This window comes from Cervus elaphus, chromosome 29 (assembly GCF_910594005.1).
Source record: "Cervus elaphus chromosome 29, mCerEla1.1, whole genome shotgun sequence".
Classification (NCBI taxonomy): domain Eukaryota; kingdom Metazoa; phylum Chordata; class Mammalia; order Artiodactyla; family Cervidae; genus Cervus; species Cervus elaphus.
Window position 1 is genome coordinate 35,298,538 of NC_057843.1, and position 17,636 is coordinate 35,316,173.

At 36.7% G+C, this 17,636-nt stretch overlaps 1 protein-coding gene and 1 long non-coding RNA gene across 14 annotated transcripts in view; one reads left to right on the forward strand and one right to left on the reverse strand.

Moving 5' to 3' along the window:
- The window catches only part of PTPRD (protein tyrosine phosphatase receptor type D), a 428,379-nt gene that overhangs the window by 329,542 nt on the left and 81,201 nt on the right, over nt 1–17,636 (forward strand). For all 13 annotated transcript variants that reach the window (XM_043891355.1, XM_043891351.1, XM_043891349.1 and 10 more), the window contains one exon: nt 17,287–17,410. In XM_043891355.1, the coding sequence (XP_043747290.1) occupies nt 17,287–17,410 (124 nt within the window). The remainder of the gene's footprint in view (nt 1–17,286; nt 17,411–17,636) is intronic.
- LOC122686210 overlaps nt 1–17,636 on the reverse strand; it is a 182,946-nt gene that overhangs the window by 34,970 nt on the left and 130,340 nt on the right. The gene's annotated exons all lie outside the window — the stretch shown is intronic.

Below are 17,636 nucleotides of genomic sequence, written 5' to 3' on the forward strand. Positions count from 1 at the left end.
TCTCTAACGTCTAACCCTAGGAGATGATGAATCAGTGACTAGCTCTGTTTAAAGAAGGTGCACAGTAAGATGAATGGAAGTCAATTGAGGAAGGCAAAGTGATCCTAAACTAAGCTTCCAGATCATGAAATTCAGTACCTTTGATAAGGTCACTTTACTCCAGAACCAGATTCTTAGTTTTATAAACTTCTGATTGTTGACTTATTTCCAGGGACCTCACCTTCATTAGTTGTGTGATTTTAACACCCATGTCATCAAGCTGTGATGACTGGATGCCACCGTCCTTCTGAGAGGACCAGAAAGTCATGGTTGCCATCCTCTCTGATCCTCCATTTTCTATGCATCTGTAACTTAATTTATCTACCCCTGACTTAAATTTAAGTATGTTAATGCAGATTTTAAAACATATGTTAATATATATTCTAATACTTTAAAACATGTAATATTTGAAGACGTGATGGTGGAATTGAGTGATAGTCAAGCAATAGAGTAAACATGTTTATAGAGCATAAAAAAAGAAAGTATAGCTAATTATACCTGTTTTCATAATAGTTTAAAAATATATGTTAGACACAAAAAATTAAATATTTGTATGGAGCGATCAGTGTATAAAGTCAGTTCCTTAACTTCATTCTTTTCCTTCACAATTGAACACACATCCCACCAGCTTATATACCATCAGGCTTCTCCCTTCTGCCAGACTGCCCCAGAAGGAAAAGTATGTATGTGTGTGTGTGTGTGTGTATAAATATAAATCTGAATAGGCTAAATTGCTGGACTAGTAGAGAGCAAGGTAAATATATATTAAGAATGAAATTCTGGTTCCTTTTTTTTTTTCCTGTCTTCTGTACAGTTTCATAGGAATCACTGGGTCAGTCCAGCCACTTTCTATCATTCTGGTTTTCACATCCCACTCCTGTGTAAACAGAGTAAATAAGTAGAGTAGCTCTTATTCTGCAGAAATTGCTGTGTTTACTTTTCCCACGGGATGATTTGTATGTGAACTTAGTAAGCAGAACTTGCCATCTGTCTATCGTCTCTCTTTCTCTCTTTCCATATATACGTACTCCCCTGGCTATGATGGTTATAACGCTGTATCATGAAATCACCAAGATCCCAAGATGTAGATGTGGTTGTAGGTGTGGATATGAAGAACATGAAGCCTGCTCTAACCTTATAATTTATTCTTCAAAGTGAGAATGAACACAATAAGAGTGAAAGATGGTCCTATTGACAATTAAACTGAGATAGCTGGTATAAACTGGGATGATCAGATGCCCCTAACTGAAACACATGTTTGTACATAAGTCAGTGGATAGAAACACTTATCATTTCTTTTAGAGATAATTTTGCACCAAGTGTCTTAAACATTTTATTTCACTTACTACTTTTGCATCTAAACAGATGTGTCAACATTTACAAAGAGTGATGAGGAATAAATGCATTCATCTTGTTAATTCAGTACCAAAATCCAGTGCTCTTTTATTCATGGAAAAGAAATGCCACTGTGAATTACTCAGCTACATGCTGTGCATCGATTGCATTTAGTAATTTTGTTTGTTACCTATAGACAATTCTCTCTATAAACATTGTAATTACTTTCTACCAATTCAATCAACTTTATCTCTTTAATCAGAGCAGTTAATACATTTCTAATAACATTTTCTTGCCCCAAATAGTCTGGAAAATTCTTAATTCCTTTTGGTTTTCCAAATAACATCAGAAATCCTAGTCTGTGAATCATAAAATGATTCTCCATGAAGCTCTAGTCTGTAAGATCCACTATAATTGTCCATCCCCACTTTTTATTATTATTATTCAGTTTAATTTGAAGCAAGCAATAAACAGCTGAAACCTAAAACATTTGGTTTAAAAGGTATCATATTTTTTTTTAATTTGGGCTTCTAATATCATTTAGATATTAACACTGTATCTCTTTTTTGAACTCTTATTTGAGTCACTCAAAAAAAATCTTCCAGAGTCACATATATCAAGAGGAAAAAACGCATCTGCATACTTGAGATCACAAAGCTTTGTCCTACTGAGTGAAAAGAATCCAGTATCGTTGTTACTATTGTTTTGTAAATTTGAAGCCACAGTAAATTAGGGTAAGTTACATGTAAGTGTAGAAGTAAATGCTATCCTCAGGATAAAAAAACTAATTCAACCTCAAATATTTACTCACCTAATATTGCTGAATGTTTACTCTAAGTATATGCTTGTATTTAGTCACTCAGCCATGTCTGACTCTACATGACCCCGTGGACTGTAGCCTGCCAGGCTCCTATGTTCATGGGGAGTCTCCAGGCAAGCATACTAGAGGGGGTTGCATGCCCTCCTCCAGGGGATCTTCCCTATGCAGGGATCAAACCCAGGTCTCCTGCATTGCAGGCAGATTCTTTACCATCTGAACCACCAGGGAAGCCCTACTATAAGTATAATTTATCCTTTATGCTTCTCTACATATCAACTGCAATAATGTAAATAAAGACATTATTAGTTGAAGTAATTTTCTATAACTATTTGATACGTAATAAGTTATAGTCAATTTTGTTTCAAATCTTTAGGCGACATTTAAAGCTGTACAGTATTATCACTTATTTAAAGAAAAAAATTAACTATATACAAAAAACACTTGACTGAAACACTTTTTGATGCCTCCAATGAGTGTGGTATGTTATTAAATTATACATACTTCTACTCTTAAAGGGAAATGCCCACATCCATTCATTAGTTAATAATGAAAACCTTGAAAAGTTCCTATTTCAGTCCTTCAGCCTCTGAACAGTGGCCTAAATGAGATGTACATTTATAGGAAAAGACTTAGGAAGTTCTGTTAAGTAATTAGGTACAGAGAGAAAATGAAGGCACAAACATGATACTTGGCTGACAACAATTGAGAAAAGGAACATAAACCAAACAGGCCCAAGTACATGACGTGCCAAAGCTAACTAGGGTGAAAGGGAAAGCAAGCACCCTAGATTCTGAATCCTAGACTCTGCTCATTACCATACTTTCCACCCCTTCCTCACATTTCAGTTTATAAAGTATCATTAGATTCAACAGAACTCACACTGTTTTCTTTGAAGCAAATACTCATTATGTCAATTGCAGCTCTCTGCTAATTGTGCAGTGTTCACAACTATGCAACATGGGTCTTTTTCAAATTGATACATATTAATTTACTGTTCTCAAAATGGAGAGAAAGAATATAAATGCATGAGAATTTTTAAAAACAAGGTTTCATAAATGGCACAAATGTATTTAAAGTGATGAAAGGTAAAAACGTACAATAGAAAATAACTGTACCTAGCAAAGCTCTCATTAAGATTTAATGGAGAAATCAAAAGCTTTGCAGACAAGCAAAAGCCAAAATAATTCAGTACCGTTAAACCAGCTTTAAAACAAATGTTAAAGGAACTTCTCTAGGCAAAACAGAAAAGGCTACAACTAGGACGAGAAAATTACAGAAGGAAAAAGCTCACTAATAAAGGCATACATACAGTAAAAGTAAGAAATATCCACACACAGAATAACTAGATGTGAAATATGATATCAAAAGCAGTAATCATGAGCAGAAGAGAGTAGAAATGCAAAGTGTTAGAAAGTACACTTGAAATTAAGAAATTAGCAAAATAATTTTATACACACACACAGACATATACACAGGACTGTACAAAAACCTCATGGTAACCACAATCAATGTCTGTAATAGATACACACACACACAAATGCAAAAGGAATCCAAACATAACACTAAAGATAGTCATAGTCATCAAAGCACAAAAGAACAAAAATCCAACACAAGTAACAAAATGACAGTAAGAATGTACATATCAAATAATTACCTTAAAGGTACTTTAAATACAGACTTACACCATGATATATTAAAAGTTAAAGATACAGAAAGGATTTTAAAGGCAACAAGAGAAAAACAGAATTAATAACAAGGGAACTGCCATAAAGCTATTGCCTGATTTCTCTAGAGAAACATTGCAGTCTAGAAGGGAACAGCAAGGTATATTCAAATCTCTGAAAAAGAAAATCCTGCAACCTAGGATACTCAGCAGAGATTATTACTTAGGAGAGAGAAAGAAATTCTCAATCAAAAACTAAAAGAATACAGCAGTACTAAATGTACCCAAAAAGAAATATTGAAAGGTAGTCTCTAAATAAAAAAGCAGCAAGAATCTATAGGAAAGAGAAAAATCACAACTGGAAAGTAAATCATTTCAATAAGGCAGTACACAGAATTAAATATATATATATATATATATACATATATATATATATATATACACACACAGACACACACACACACGCACATATATATATAGTAAAAGTGATGATAACTGTAATAAATAGCAAAAAGATATAAAAGAGGACAGTAAAAAAATCATAAAATGTAGGGGAATGGAGTGAGAAAATGTATATTTTCTTTCTTTTTTTTTTAAAGAATGTGTTTGAGCTCATATGCCTACCACTCTAAAGCAAATACATGTAATAATGGGTTAACATACTTGAAAAACCACAGTAACCACAAATTATAAACAGACAATATATTCACAAAAACCAAAGAGAAGAGAACACCAGTATAACAAAAAAGAAAATCACCTAATCACAAAAGGAAAGAAAAAAGAACACAGAAGAAATATAAATTAACTGGAAAACCTGTTAAAGCAAATAGAGCATTCAGCAGGGGTCCCCTCTAGCCACAAGAAGTAGAATATTGGAACCTCATTGGAAAATCAAGTAGAAAACATCCTGGTATTCACTGTAGGGGAAAAAAAAAAAAAAAAAAGGCAGATACTGTTACTGATCGAAACACTTAAAATCCAGAATATATAGATATCCTGCCCTTAAAGAGAGAGGGCTACATAGAATACCCATGGAATTCTCCAGGCAAGAATAGTGGAGTGAGTAGCCTTTCCCTTCTTCAGGGGATCTTCCCAATCTAGCTCTTCCACATTGCAGGTGAGTTCTTTACCAGCTGAGCCACAAGGGAAGCCCAAGAATACTGGGGTGGGTAGCCTATCCCTTCTCCAGCAGATCTTCCCAACCCAGGAATTGAATGGGGGTCTTCTGCATTGCAGGAGGATTGTTTACCAGCTGAGCTATCAGGGAAGACCATAGAGAGGGGCTACAGTATGGAAAAACTAAGAAGGTTTGGGAAATTTGCATTGCATCATTGCATTCCAGAGACTTAGCTGGCAAAGATTTGGCCTTTGGGACTTTCCACTTGAAACCATTAGACAAGAATCACAGTCTTCAACACATGCCCAGGGAATTGTGAAATCTGAGACTGGGAACAGTATCTCCAAGAAGCAGCGCAGGTGTTGCTTTCCATTAGGACTCGATGTGGAGAAAGATGTCCAGTATCCACGAGAGAAGGAACAGAGGCTGCCATGGTTAGAGTGATTACAATAGGAATGAATGACCGTTCTGGATACACACAGTGGGTGTGTACACACACAGCCTGGTCTATGCAGGACTGTGTTATGGCAGTAAGAGATTTTCAGTCTACATTAAATAGGAACAGATCTTGTGGGACAAAACATAACCTTGTAGTTCCTCAGTAAATAAGCTTGTATATGATTAGGATGGGTGATTTCAGACATATAAACAGTGAAGCACAATTTTTTTGTCCTTTTAAAGTTAAGAGTATATAAACATTCTGGAAAATTTCACAAAGTCCAGTAAAATTACCTACAAACAAATCAGACACAGTTTCACTCAATGGCATCATGATTTGAAATACTTAAGCATAAAGTGACTTCTTAGGACTTGACCCCCAGATATTTGTAGCCATTTTATTCCTAAGCTCAAAATGTAAGGTACTAACTATCTGCCCTTTAAAAAGCTTGGGGATGTTGACTTCTAGTTTTTCTCTCATGGTTAAATCTCATTTAAAATGACTTAGTGAATCTCGAAATTCTTTTACTTGTAGTGATTCGTTTTGGTTTTTGTTTTTTCCTGATCGACTTTCTCAGGATTCTTAAGAGGCAATCGAGAAAAAATTCCAGTCACTGATCTTTCCTAGTGGTGTAAATGGGTGACTTAGTGTATCAATTCAAGTGTTCTGGACTTTCCTGGTATGTTATTATTAAATATTGACAAGAACTTTAGGTCTTGAAAGATTTCTGTAAGTCTACAGTAATAAACCTTGTTTTAGAAATAATGGAGTAAGTGGGCTTCCCTGCTGGCTCAGCACTAAAGAACCACCTGCAACGTAAGAGACACAGGTTAGATCCCTGTGTTGGGAAGATCTCCTGGAAAAAGAAATAACAACCCACTCTGGTATTCTTCCCTCGGAGATCCCATGGACAGAAGAGCCTGGCTGGCTACAGTTCTTGGGGTCCTTAAATGTCAATGGGCTAAATGCTCCAATCAAAAGAGTGGCAGTTTGAATAATAAAACAAGAGCCTACACTATACTATTTACAAGACCACTTTAGGGCAAAGGACACACACGGATTGAAAGTGAGGGGATAGAAAGAAAAAGGCATTTTATGCAAATGGAAATGACAAAAAAGCAAGGGTGGCAATATTTCTATCAGACAAAATAGACTTTAAAACAAAGGCCATAAAGAAAGATAAAGAAGAACACTGTATATTGATAACAGGATCAATACAAGAAGAGGATATTACATTCATTAACATATAAGCACCCAATACAGGAGCACCTAAGTAAATATGAAGAAATTGGCAGGAATACAGTTATACCCGCAGACGTTAATACTCCATTACATCAATGGACATATCATCCAGATAGAAAATCGGTCTGTCATTTATCTCAAGACATTTTTAAATTTCCTCTTTTTCATCATTGATGCCAGGAGAAATGTCAATAGCCTCAAATAGTCATATGACACCACCCTAATGGCAGAAAGCAAACAGGAACTAAAGTGTCTCTTGATGAAAGAGAAGAGTGACAAAGTGGGCTAAAAACTCAACATTCAAAAAATGAAGATCATGGCATCTGGTCCCATCACTCCATGCCAAATAGAGGGGGAAACAATGGAAACTGTGACAGACTTTCTTTTTTTGGTTTCCAAAATCACTGTAGATGGTGACTGCAGCCATGAAATTAGTAGACACTTGCTCTTGTGAAGAGAAGCTATGACAAACCTAGACAGCATATTAAAAAGCAGAGACATTACTTTGCCAACAAGTTCCATGCAGTCAAAGCTATGGTTTTTGCCATAGTCATGTATTGATGTGAGAGTTGGACCACAAAGAAAGCTGAGCACTGAAGAGTTGATGTTTTTGAACTGTGGTGTTGAAGAAGACTCTTGAGAGTCCGTTGGAGTGCAAGAGATCAAACCAGTCCATCCTAAAGGAATCAGTCCTGAATTAATTGAAACAACTGAAGCTGAAGCTGAAGCTCTAATACTTTTGTCACCTCATGCAAAGAACCAACTCATGGGAAAAGACCCTGATGCTGGGAAAGATTGAAGGCAGGAGGAGAAGGGGACAACAGAGGATGAGATAGTTACATTTCTTTACATTAACAATGAAATATCAGAAAGGGAAAGTTAAAAAATGATCCCTTTTAAAAAACAAAATAAAATACTTAGGAATAATCCTGATCAAAGAGATAAAAGGCTTATATACTGAGAACTATGAACACTGATAAAGGAAATTAACAGTGATTCAAAGAAATGGAAAAATATACCATGCTGTTGGATTGGAAGAATCAATATTGTTATAATGGTAATACTACCCAAAGCAATCTACAGATTTAGTATGATCCCTACCAAATTACCCATGACATTTTTCACAGAGCTAGAATAAATAATTCTAAAATTTATATGGAACCATAAAACACCCAGAATTACCAAAACAGTCCTGAGGGAAAAGAACAAAGTTGAGGGCATAATCCTGCCAGACTTAAAAGAGTACTACAAAGCTACAGTAACCAAAATGGTGGTATTGGCTCACAAATGACAAGTGGATCAATGAAGCAGAATAGAGAAATCAAAAATAAACTCACGCACCTGTAGTCAATTAAATTTCAGCAAAGAAGGAAAGAATAATCAATGGGAAAAAGTCTCTTCAGCAAGTGGTATTGGGAAAGCTGGACAGCTGCACATATATCAGTGAAGTTAGAACATACTCTGACATCATACACAAAAGACATGACATGATAAAACTCCTAGAAGAGAACATAATCAAACATTCTAAGATAAATCTTAGCAATATTTTCTTTGTTCAGTCTCCCAAAGCAATAGAAATAAAAATAAAATGGGACCTAATCAAACTTGTAATCTTTGGCCCAACAAAGGAAACCATAAACAAAATGGAAAGACAGCCTATGGACTAGGAGATGAAATTCGTAAGTCATGCAAGCAATAAGGACTTAATTTCCAAAATACACACACAACAGTTCATACAACTCCATAGAAACAATAATCAACCCAATAGAAAAATGAGGAGAAAACCAATCATACATTTCTCCAAAGAAGACACACATATGGCCAAGGTGAAAAGATGCCCGGCATTGTTAATTATTAGACAAATACAAATCTAAAGTAAAATCCAGTATCACCTCACACTGGTCAGAATGGCCATATCATTAAAAAGCCTACAAATAATACATGCTGGATAGGGTGTGGAGAAAACGGAACTCCCCTACACTGTTGATAGGAATGTAAATTGGTATATAGCAGTATAGAAATTTAAAAACTATAAAAAAAAAAGAGCTGCTATATGATCCAGCAATCCCACTCCTGGGCATATATCTGGGGAAAAAAAACTACTTTGAAAAGATACCTGCACCCCAGTGTTCATAATGGCACTATTCACAATAGGCAAGACATGGATGTAACCTACATGTTCATCAACAGATAAATGGATAATGAAGATGTAGTATATATATACACAATGGAATATTACTCAGCCATAAAAATGAGAATGTAATAATGCCATTTGCAGCATCACTTGTAGACCTAGAGGTTATCATACTAAATTAAGTTAGACAAAAACAAATATGACATCATTTATATATGGAATCTAGAACATGATACAAATGAACTTCTTTACAAAACAGAAATTGAATAGAAAACAGAATCTGGAAAAAGAATATACCTATGTATAACTGAATCACTTTGATATATATCTGACACATTTTAAATCAACTATGTTTCAAGTTTAAAAAGGAAAAACATGCCCAAAAGAGAATATTAAAAAAATAAAAAGGATTCATTGCAAAAAATATGTAGTCAATGGCAGACTCTTCTTCTAAACCTCAATAAATAAATAAATAAAAACTTGAGAATATCTGGGGGCAAACCACAGTGAAGACCAAATGAACCTATTGATGGGGAACTATGTGGAAAGATAGTATTTTTCTGAAGGTTAAGGTCAATGAAAGTTCATCTCCCTGTATAAAGGATACTTAGTCTGACCCATAGTTTGGCTAGTCAAGTCGCTTTTTTTTTTAGTTCTATATAATTAAATGTTGTAGTTTCAAAACATACAAAACCAGGATGTATCTTTTTTGTGGTTTCTCTTTTGAGTTTCTAAAGGGAATATTTTGAGGTTTTCTCTTGGTGGAATGAGAAATGGAACACAGAGCAACTTGTATGGTGTTCTGCACATGTGAATTATATTTTTCTTCTGGATAGAGAAGTTGAAATTTTAAACCATATTTAAGAGCTTTGCTGTAAAATGACTTCAGCTTTGTCATAAAAGGTCACTCTCATATCAAGATGTAATTTTACTCAATGACTGTAATCTGATTTGCAAATTTATGAGCACTTTCTTGTTTTGAGTTTAAAATTATAAATACAGATCAGAAGCACTACAGAAACTTTTGTTCCTAGATTTCCCATTGTGTTTTAGGAGAAAAATTGAAAGGCATGTGTGAAACAGTCCAGAAGCCTTTTCCAGCTTGGCCAGAGATGACACATATCATGGTGGCTAGTCACTCAAATGAGGGCAGGGGAAGGGTGTGGGGTGCAGAATATCTCTGCCCCAAATCTAATTTCTCTCCCTAGTAGCTGTCTGAAACTGAGAAAGTAATTTAACTCTACACCTCTACACCTTAGTTTTCTCATCAACAGAACTGTGATAATGATGGTAACTATTTCCAGAGTCTTTGTGAAGATAAAATGATGGGAGATAGGTAAAGCACAAAGAAATGTAAATGAAAACTAAATGCTCCATTCCATAAGTGTTAGTTACAGTATAAAATAATTATATTTTAATTCAAACTTTTCATCAAGAACACAGGGCAAAATGGTAAATCCATAAGTTAAAGGTAGCTTTTGTCTCCACTTACATATATTTTTCTCTTACCTATTTTAAGGCAAAGTTACAGTTGATTAAAGAAAAAATTAGAACTCTCAGACCATCAAGTTAAAGACTGCATACATTCAAAGTATTTGATATTAGCAAGTGTTTAGTTGGGGCTTTCCCTTCTCTAAGTTACAAGGGGATTTTCCTTTTATTTTGTCACTTTTTCTCAGTATAGCTAAGCAGTTGAGTTGAAGATGGCTAGCCATCTTCTGTTAGCGTTAGAGTGAGTCAGTCAAAAACTATTGAGATCCTCAAAAACTGTTGAGCGTCCCGGTGCTCACAGGAATTTCCTAGGTCTCCTGGTCGCTCTGCCAGTTGTTGGACTGCACCCGGCAGGCCCGCCAGACCTGTGCTTGCCCGGCCTCAAGAAAGAGTCCAGAGTCAGCGACAGAAACATCAGTGGTTTAACGGATGGAGGACTTACATGTCTGAAGGAGCCTGTGTAATGTACCAAGTGTGCAGATAGGGAGGCAGTGCAGAATGGTTTGGCATCTTGGTAAAAAAAAAAAAAACCCACATAGGGTTCATCCAGCACACCTTGAAGGGCCATACTGATTGGAGAAACAAAAGTAAATATTATGAAATAGCATTGTTGTTTATAAATTCTGTGACAATGTAATGTCCACATTTTATGCAACTTATTTAAAAGTCCATCAGTCAACTTCGGGTTGAATATATCTACCTTTCTTCTTTTCCAACTCTCAAAATTCTTAGGGGAGGATGAAGATGACCTGGTCAAGATTTTGGTTCAAGAGGGTAGAATTTTGGACTGAGTACCAAGAAGGAGGTGGATCCCACTCAATGTCTGGATAAACAGACACAGAAGGATAAGTGGAAATACCTGAGAATCAAAACCAAGTACTTAGGAAATAAATCCAAATACTAACAGCAAGAAATGATTGGATCCATTAGGAACATTAGGAAAAAGGATGCTTATTTCAGATCGTTTTGAATAATATTAGGGAGACCTCAGCCTAATTTTATAGTAGGTAGGTATGTGGTCATGATGGATTGGCCAAAGATATAACTCCTGTATCACTGTTGCTCCTTGTCCACTTGGCCATTTCATTCTTCCTTGGTAAGATCTCAGTAAGAGAAGCCAGAAAACAAAGAAGCAAAACAATGGTGTCATCATTTAGCACTAAGGAGAGCCTGAAGATTGGGTTTTGAATACTAGAGTCCTATTCATTCATGATATATTGCTTCATTAACATGGATAATTGAAATTTGATTTTCCTCAATTTTTTTAGTATAAAATCTCTTCTTATACTTCATCTACTTTCAGGAGTTATTCTTTTTTACTGAGTTTACTGCTCTCAGCAGCCTGACAAGCTCCAAAATAATGACCTAGGCTGTGTATTGCTGAATGTTCAGTCAGACAGACAGATACAGATGGATGAGTGTGTGTTGCACAAAGACAAGTCAGCATTATTTAATCAATGTTTGTTTGATCCGTGTAAAATGAGTATAAATGTAAGCCACATCCCATCTGCTTTATCATCCATGTGAAGCCAACCTCATTTTTAAAACTTGATCTCTTATGTAATTGCCCCAGAATGACACTGTTGGGCTGCACCCTGCACCTGCCTCCAAGGCCTGTACTTGCCCCACTTCAACACCAAAGAGAAAGCCCAGAGTCAACAACAGAGATATCAGGGAATTTATATACACACTTAATTTCTCTTAATCAAGTTAAACAGCTCATCCACAAACTAATCCTGACCATGCCCTTTAGAGGCAGCAGACCCATTTCTAAGGTACACACAGATATATATCTATACAGAAACAGATTTCACAGGTTTCCAGCCAGAGTTTAAAAAGGCCTCTTTATTTTTATTTTTTCTTCACTCTCAGGGATCAGATGATTAAAGTTCCTGTGAACCCAGGTCCATTACTTAATACCAAAGGAACAAGAAGAGAAATATCAATTCCTTCTAGAAAGCTAACTTCCTCTTACTGCATACGCAAAAACCAGTTTATAATGTCAAAAGAATCCCACCTTGGACATTTTCAGGGATTTTTTTTTTCCCCAGTTTCTAAGTAACCAATTCACTTTAAGTAAACAGCAGTAATAGACAATAATACGTAGCATTCACTCACAGTCACATGGCTCACTTTAATGAGAAGAACTCGAATCAACACTTAACCTTCAACGAGGCTGTTAGCTCAGCCTCCTCGACTTTCTGAACACAAAAAAACAACTCGCCACTTTTATCCCACTGTAATAGCAGCCAACATCTATCTCCCCAACAGCCTTGGGGTATCTGTCAGTTCTCTGTACTCTCTTGGTGACCCCCATTCGTCAACGACAGCCACCACAGGGCCCCGCAGACAGGTGGACGGCAACCCCAGAATCACCCCTGCAACTTTCAGGCTCCACATTAGTGGACAGCCACCCCGGCACCATATCTGCAACTTTCAGGCCCCACATATCCGAAGATGGGCCCACAGCTTCCCATTCCCAGGCCTGCCTTCCCAGCATCCTGGTACTCACAGGAGTTTCCTCAGTCTCCTGGTCACTCTACCAGTTGTTGGGCTTCACCCCACAGGGCCGCCAGACCTGTGCTTGCCCAGCCTCAAGACTGAAGAAAGAGTCTGGAGTTTACAACAGAGACATCAGTGGTTTAATGAATGGGGGGACTTACATGTCTGAAGCAGCGTCCTGGAGCAGCACCCCACTGGGTGCAGATGGCAGACAGTACTGGGCAGAACATGGCAGCAGCCTTCGCAATAGGGGAGGGGATGGTAACTGGTTACAGGTGAACTGACTTCAGGTTGCCGTGTAGGTTACGGGAAACTAGCAGAGGGGCCCACCCCTAACCTTCTCTCTGATAAGCCATCAGGTGGAGATGCTCTCATCTGAAGATTAGAACAATCCCTGGCTGCAGCCTGGGGCAAGCATGTAGGAAGGTCAGGCACTGAATAGGGGTAGATGAAGCAGGCATTGGTGGATCAGGGGATATACAGAGAGCAAGAGAACAGGCATCTTGAGTGGCCTGGTCATACACGCAGGATGATCACTTAGAAAGAAATATTTGGACTGATAAGATAAAGGATGGGCTTCTTTACTTTGCAGTGGCTTTCTGGATAGTGAAGTGGCGCCATGGATTAGGAATTACCAGCTGTTAATCATCAGTGGATTTTGAAATCACCCAAACCTGGGTTACAGGGATAATGTATGGAATTTCACCATGTGACCAAGTTAGTTAACAACCAAAACACCTGCCACAGAGTAGTCCCTCAGTAAAATTGGTTGAATTAGTCTTTCTTTACTTCCATTTCCTTATCTTCATAACGGAGGAAAAAACAGTACCTAACCCTTGTAAAACTTGTGAAATTTAAACAGGATACTGCATGGAAAAGCATAATCACCTGGCAGGTATTACTATCATTATCCTGTTGCCTACAAGTCTTCATCTCATGAGTCACACTTTAAGCCTAAATATATTAACATACATGATATACAACTTGTGTTTCCATTACCAAGTTTTAAACTTTCCAAAGCCTTTGACTGTGTGGATCACAACAAACTGGAAAATTCTTAAAGAGATGGGAATACCAGACCACCTGACCTGCCTCCTGAGAAATATGTATGCAGGTCAAGAAGCAACAGTTAGAACTGTACATGGAACAACAAACTGGTTCCAAATTGGGAAAGGAGTATGTCAAGGCTGTATATTGTCACCCTGCTTATTTAACTTCTATGCAGAGTACATCATGCAAAATGCTGGGTTGGAGGAAGCAAAAGCTGGAATCAAGATTTTCAGGAGAAATATCAATAACCTTAGATATGCAGATGACACCACCACTATGGCAGAAAGTGAAGAAGAACTAAAGAGCCTCTTGATGAAAATGAAAGAGGAGAGTGAAAAAGCTGGCTTAAAACTCAACATTTAGAAAACTAAGATCATGGCATCCGGTCCCATCACTTCATGGCAAATAGATGGGGAAACAATGGAAACAGTGACAGACTTTATTTTCTTAGGCTCCAAAATCACTGTAGATGGTGACTGCAGCCAGGAAATTAAAAGATGCTTGCTCCTTGGAAGAAAAGTCATGACCAACATAGACAGCATATTAAAAAGCAGAGACATCACTTCACCAATAAAGGTCCGTCTAGTCAAGGCTATGGTTTTTCCAGTAGTCATGTATGAATGTGAGAGTTGGACTATAAAGAAAGCTGAGCACCAAAGAATTGATGCTTTTGAACTGTGGTGTAGGAAAAAGCTCTTGAGAGTCTCTTGGACTGCAAAGAGATCCAGCCAGTCCATCCTAAAGGAAATCAGTCTTGAATATTCATTGGAAGGACTGATGTTGAAGCTGAAACTCCAATACTTTGGCCACCTGACTCGAAGAACTGACTCATTGGAAAAGACCCTGATGCTGGGAAAGATTGAAGGTGGGAGAAGAATGGGACAACAGAGGATGAGGTGGTTGGATGGCATCCCTGACTCAATGGACATGAGTTTGAGTAAGCTCCAGGATTTGGTGATGGACAGGGAAGCCTGGCATGCTGCAGTCCATGGGTGTGCTTAGAGTTGGACATGACTGAGCAACTGAATTGACTGAACTGACTATGTAGTTATCAAGTAAATCATGTTGAGGGCTGAAAATATGTGGCAAGAGTGGAAATGACCATGGATTCACGGTGTCTTTGAGTTGATAGATGCATTTTCACTGGTATAATTAAATGTATGTCATTTACACATATGAATGACCATAATCTGAGTAACAAGATCATCAGAGAGAGTAATGTCTTCCACCAAAGGAATGACTGTGTATCAGTGAGTTTAAGAACTTCGTGGAATATTTTGGAGAATACTGTGTAAAAAGCTAATGTACTCAGTAATGCTCATCAGTGTAAAGTGGAATATCAGTGGTAGTTGTACTTTCACAATCATATTCTTAATTACTAAGTCATGATAATGAATATTAAAGTATTAAGCTAATTAATACATTGCACATTGCAGTCTCTAAAGTCTGTTCTCTAACACCCATGCTATAAGAAAGAATTACTCCATGATTCCTCTTTATGAACTTTTCTCAGCAACATTTTTTTTTAAATTGTTGAACCATCTCTTGAGCCATCTTTGTAGATACAAAGATGACTAAACATGTTTAGGTAGGATGGTGGCTAAAGGACTTCAGAGTTTTAGCCAAAGGCCACCCAGAGTCTGTGGAGAGTTTTAAAGACAGTCCTAACCTATTCAGGGCTGTGGTTTAGAATGTCTACTTAAGTATGAAGAATGGATTAGAGTGAGGGTTTAGAGAAGACATCAGCTACTGAAGGACTGTGATTTAGGGAATGGTAGACTTGGGATGGAGTTGAGAAGTTTTTAAGACAGGGCTTGGTCACTAAATGGAGCTGCTTTGTGTGGAGAAGGCACAGGGTTGGGGCATCTGAATGCTTCAACTCCCCTTAGCTCACAGCATACTCTGAAAGGAGTACATTCTGCAGGGAAGATGATGAGGTTCTCTGGAAGAACAAACTAGAAGGACCCCCTAATCACTTTATTCTTTAGACTTTTAAGACATGGATAATTATTTTGCTGAATACTGTTCAGTGATTGACTAGTTTATATACAGATTAGCACAGGCTAAGAAAGGAAAAGGGGTTTTATAATCCCTAGTAAATTAGAGGTTGCAATCTATACTGCTGAGAATTTATGTTTAGAGGCTATTCATGACTGTTAATAGGCTTTACTCTTTACACTTGTGAGTTTATTATTGTGCTGACCTCTATCCATTAAAACACAAAATGTGTGCATCATTAATATTGTAACAGCTGTTGGATATATTTTACTTTCAAGTTGTACACATCAACATAAAAGCATGGAAAATATCCAGTACCAAAAATAACTGTTAAAAATTCTATGAATATAGCAGTGTTTTTGCTTTTTAAAGAATTTCATCTTGGGTATATAAACCTAATATATCATTAGTTCTGAAAACTTGATTTTTGTCATTTAAAATCATGTTTCTATAATTACTAAACTCATGTTTCCATATACCATGAAATTATATCTTAAAAAAGTGTCAGTATGCTATGATGAAAGAAAAAATACTTTTCATTTCTATAACACTGCAGGACATTAAAAAGTTTCCCAGTGTTTTATAATCAAAGCCTGAATTCAGTCTCAAAGTAATGGTTCTGTATAAAAAGAAATTTATATATCATTTTATAGGCATATAAGATATATTTTATAGAACAACTTTGGTTGAACTAAGGCATCAGGAGAGGCATTAAAAATCAGAAAAAAATAAGTTTAAAATGAAGAATATAGAGCAAACTTTGTAAACATAATAACACATAATGATAAGTTAAAAAGTGATTAGATCCTATCTGTATTAGATTATAAATTAGTATTCTAAGATGATTATTAGATTTAACTTACTTTCCTTCTTACTGTTATTCTTGCCTGTTTTAATTGTACAAATTGCCTTGTGATGGTGGTCTAGTGTGTTACAGAGACGCAGACAAAATTCTAAGTTGCCATCATGATGTACCCCTGCAGGTGAAAGAAGAGCTTGTGCCCAGTGAGTCCAGTGAATGTTCTGTCACCTTAAAGAGTGAGGTTAGGTCCAGAGAGGAAAGAATAGGAAGAAGAATCAGGATAAAATAATGTTCACAGAACTGGAAGGAATATTGGACCAAGATAACTTGTAGACTACAGCAACAGAGAAGAAAATTGAAAAGTTAAAAAAAAAAAAAAAACAACCTGCCTTTTCACTATTAACAGGACATCTGTATTGATTTTTTTCCCCCCATTTGAATCAATGTTGGTGACTATCACTGTTTTTTCCAGTGATTAATCACTTCATCTTATTCTGGTTGTATCAGTGTTCAGCTTCACAGCTAGGATCATCTTGATGAAGTGTAACTTCAAAATTTTCTTTTTAAATCGTGTTTGTTACTTGTGATAAATGCCTATAATCTGACGTTATTCAGTATTGATTTTGTGTATGTATGCTGTTTTTTTTTTTAAAGTCGATTGACCCTGGCCAGCAGTTCACATGGGAACATTCAAACTTGGAAGTAAACAAACCAAAGAATAGATATGCAAATGTAATCGCTTATGATCATTCCCGAGTTCTCCTATCAGCAATAGAAGGTAAGGAAATGCAGATGATATTTATACCTTTATTTCCATGGGTTTAAATGTGCATGAAAATACAGTTTTACCTAGGGGTTCAGTCATCTATGTACGTAGTTACTTAAGATTTAGGCACTGCTTATTCTCACTTTTTTCATACAAATATACCAATATTGGGGCACACAGTGTTCTTGCCACAGGGCATCCCTCACACCTTCTTGCTTCTACTCTGGATGAAAGGTTG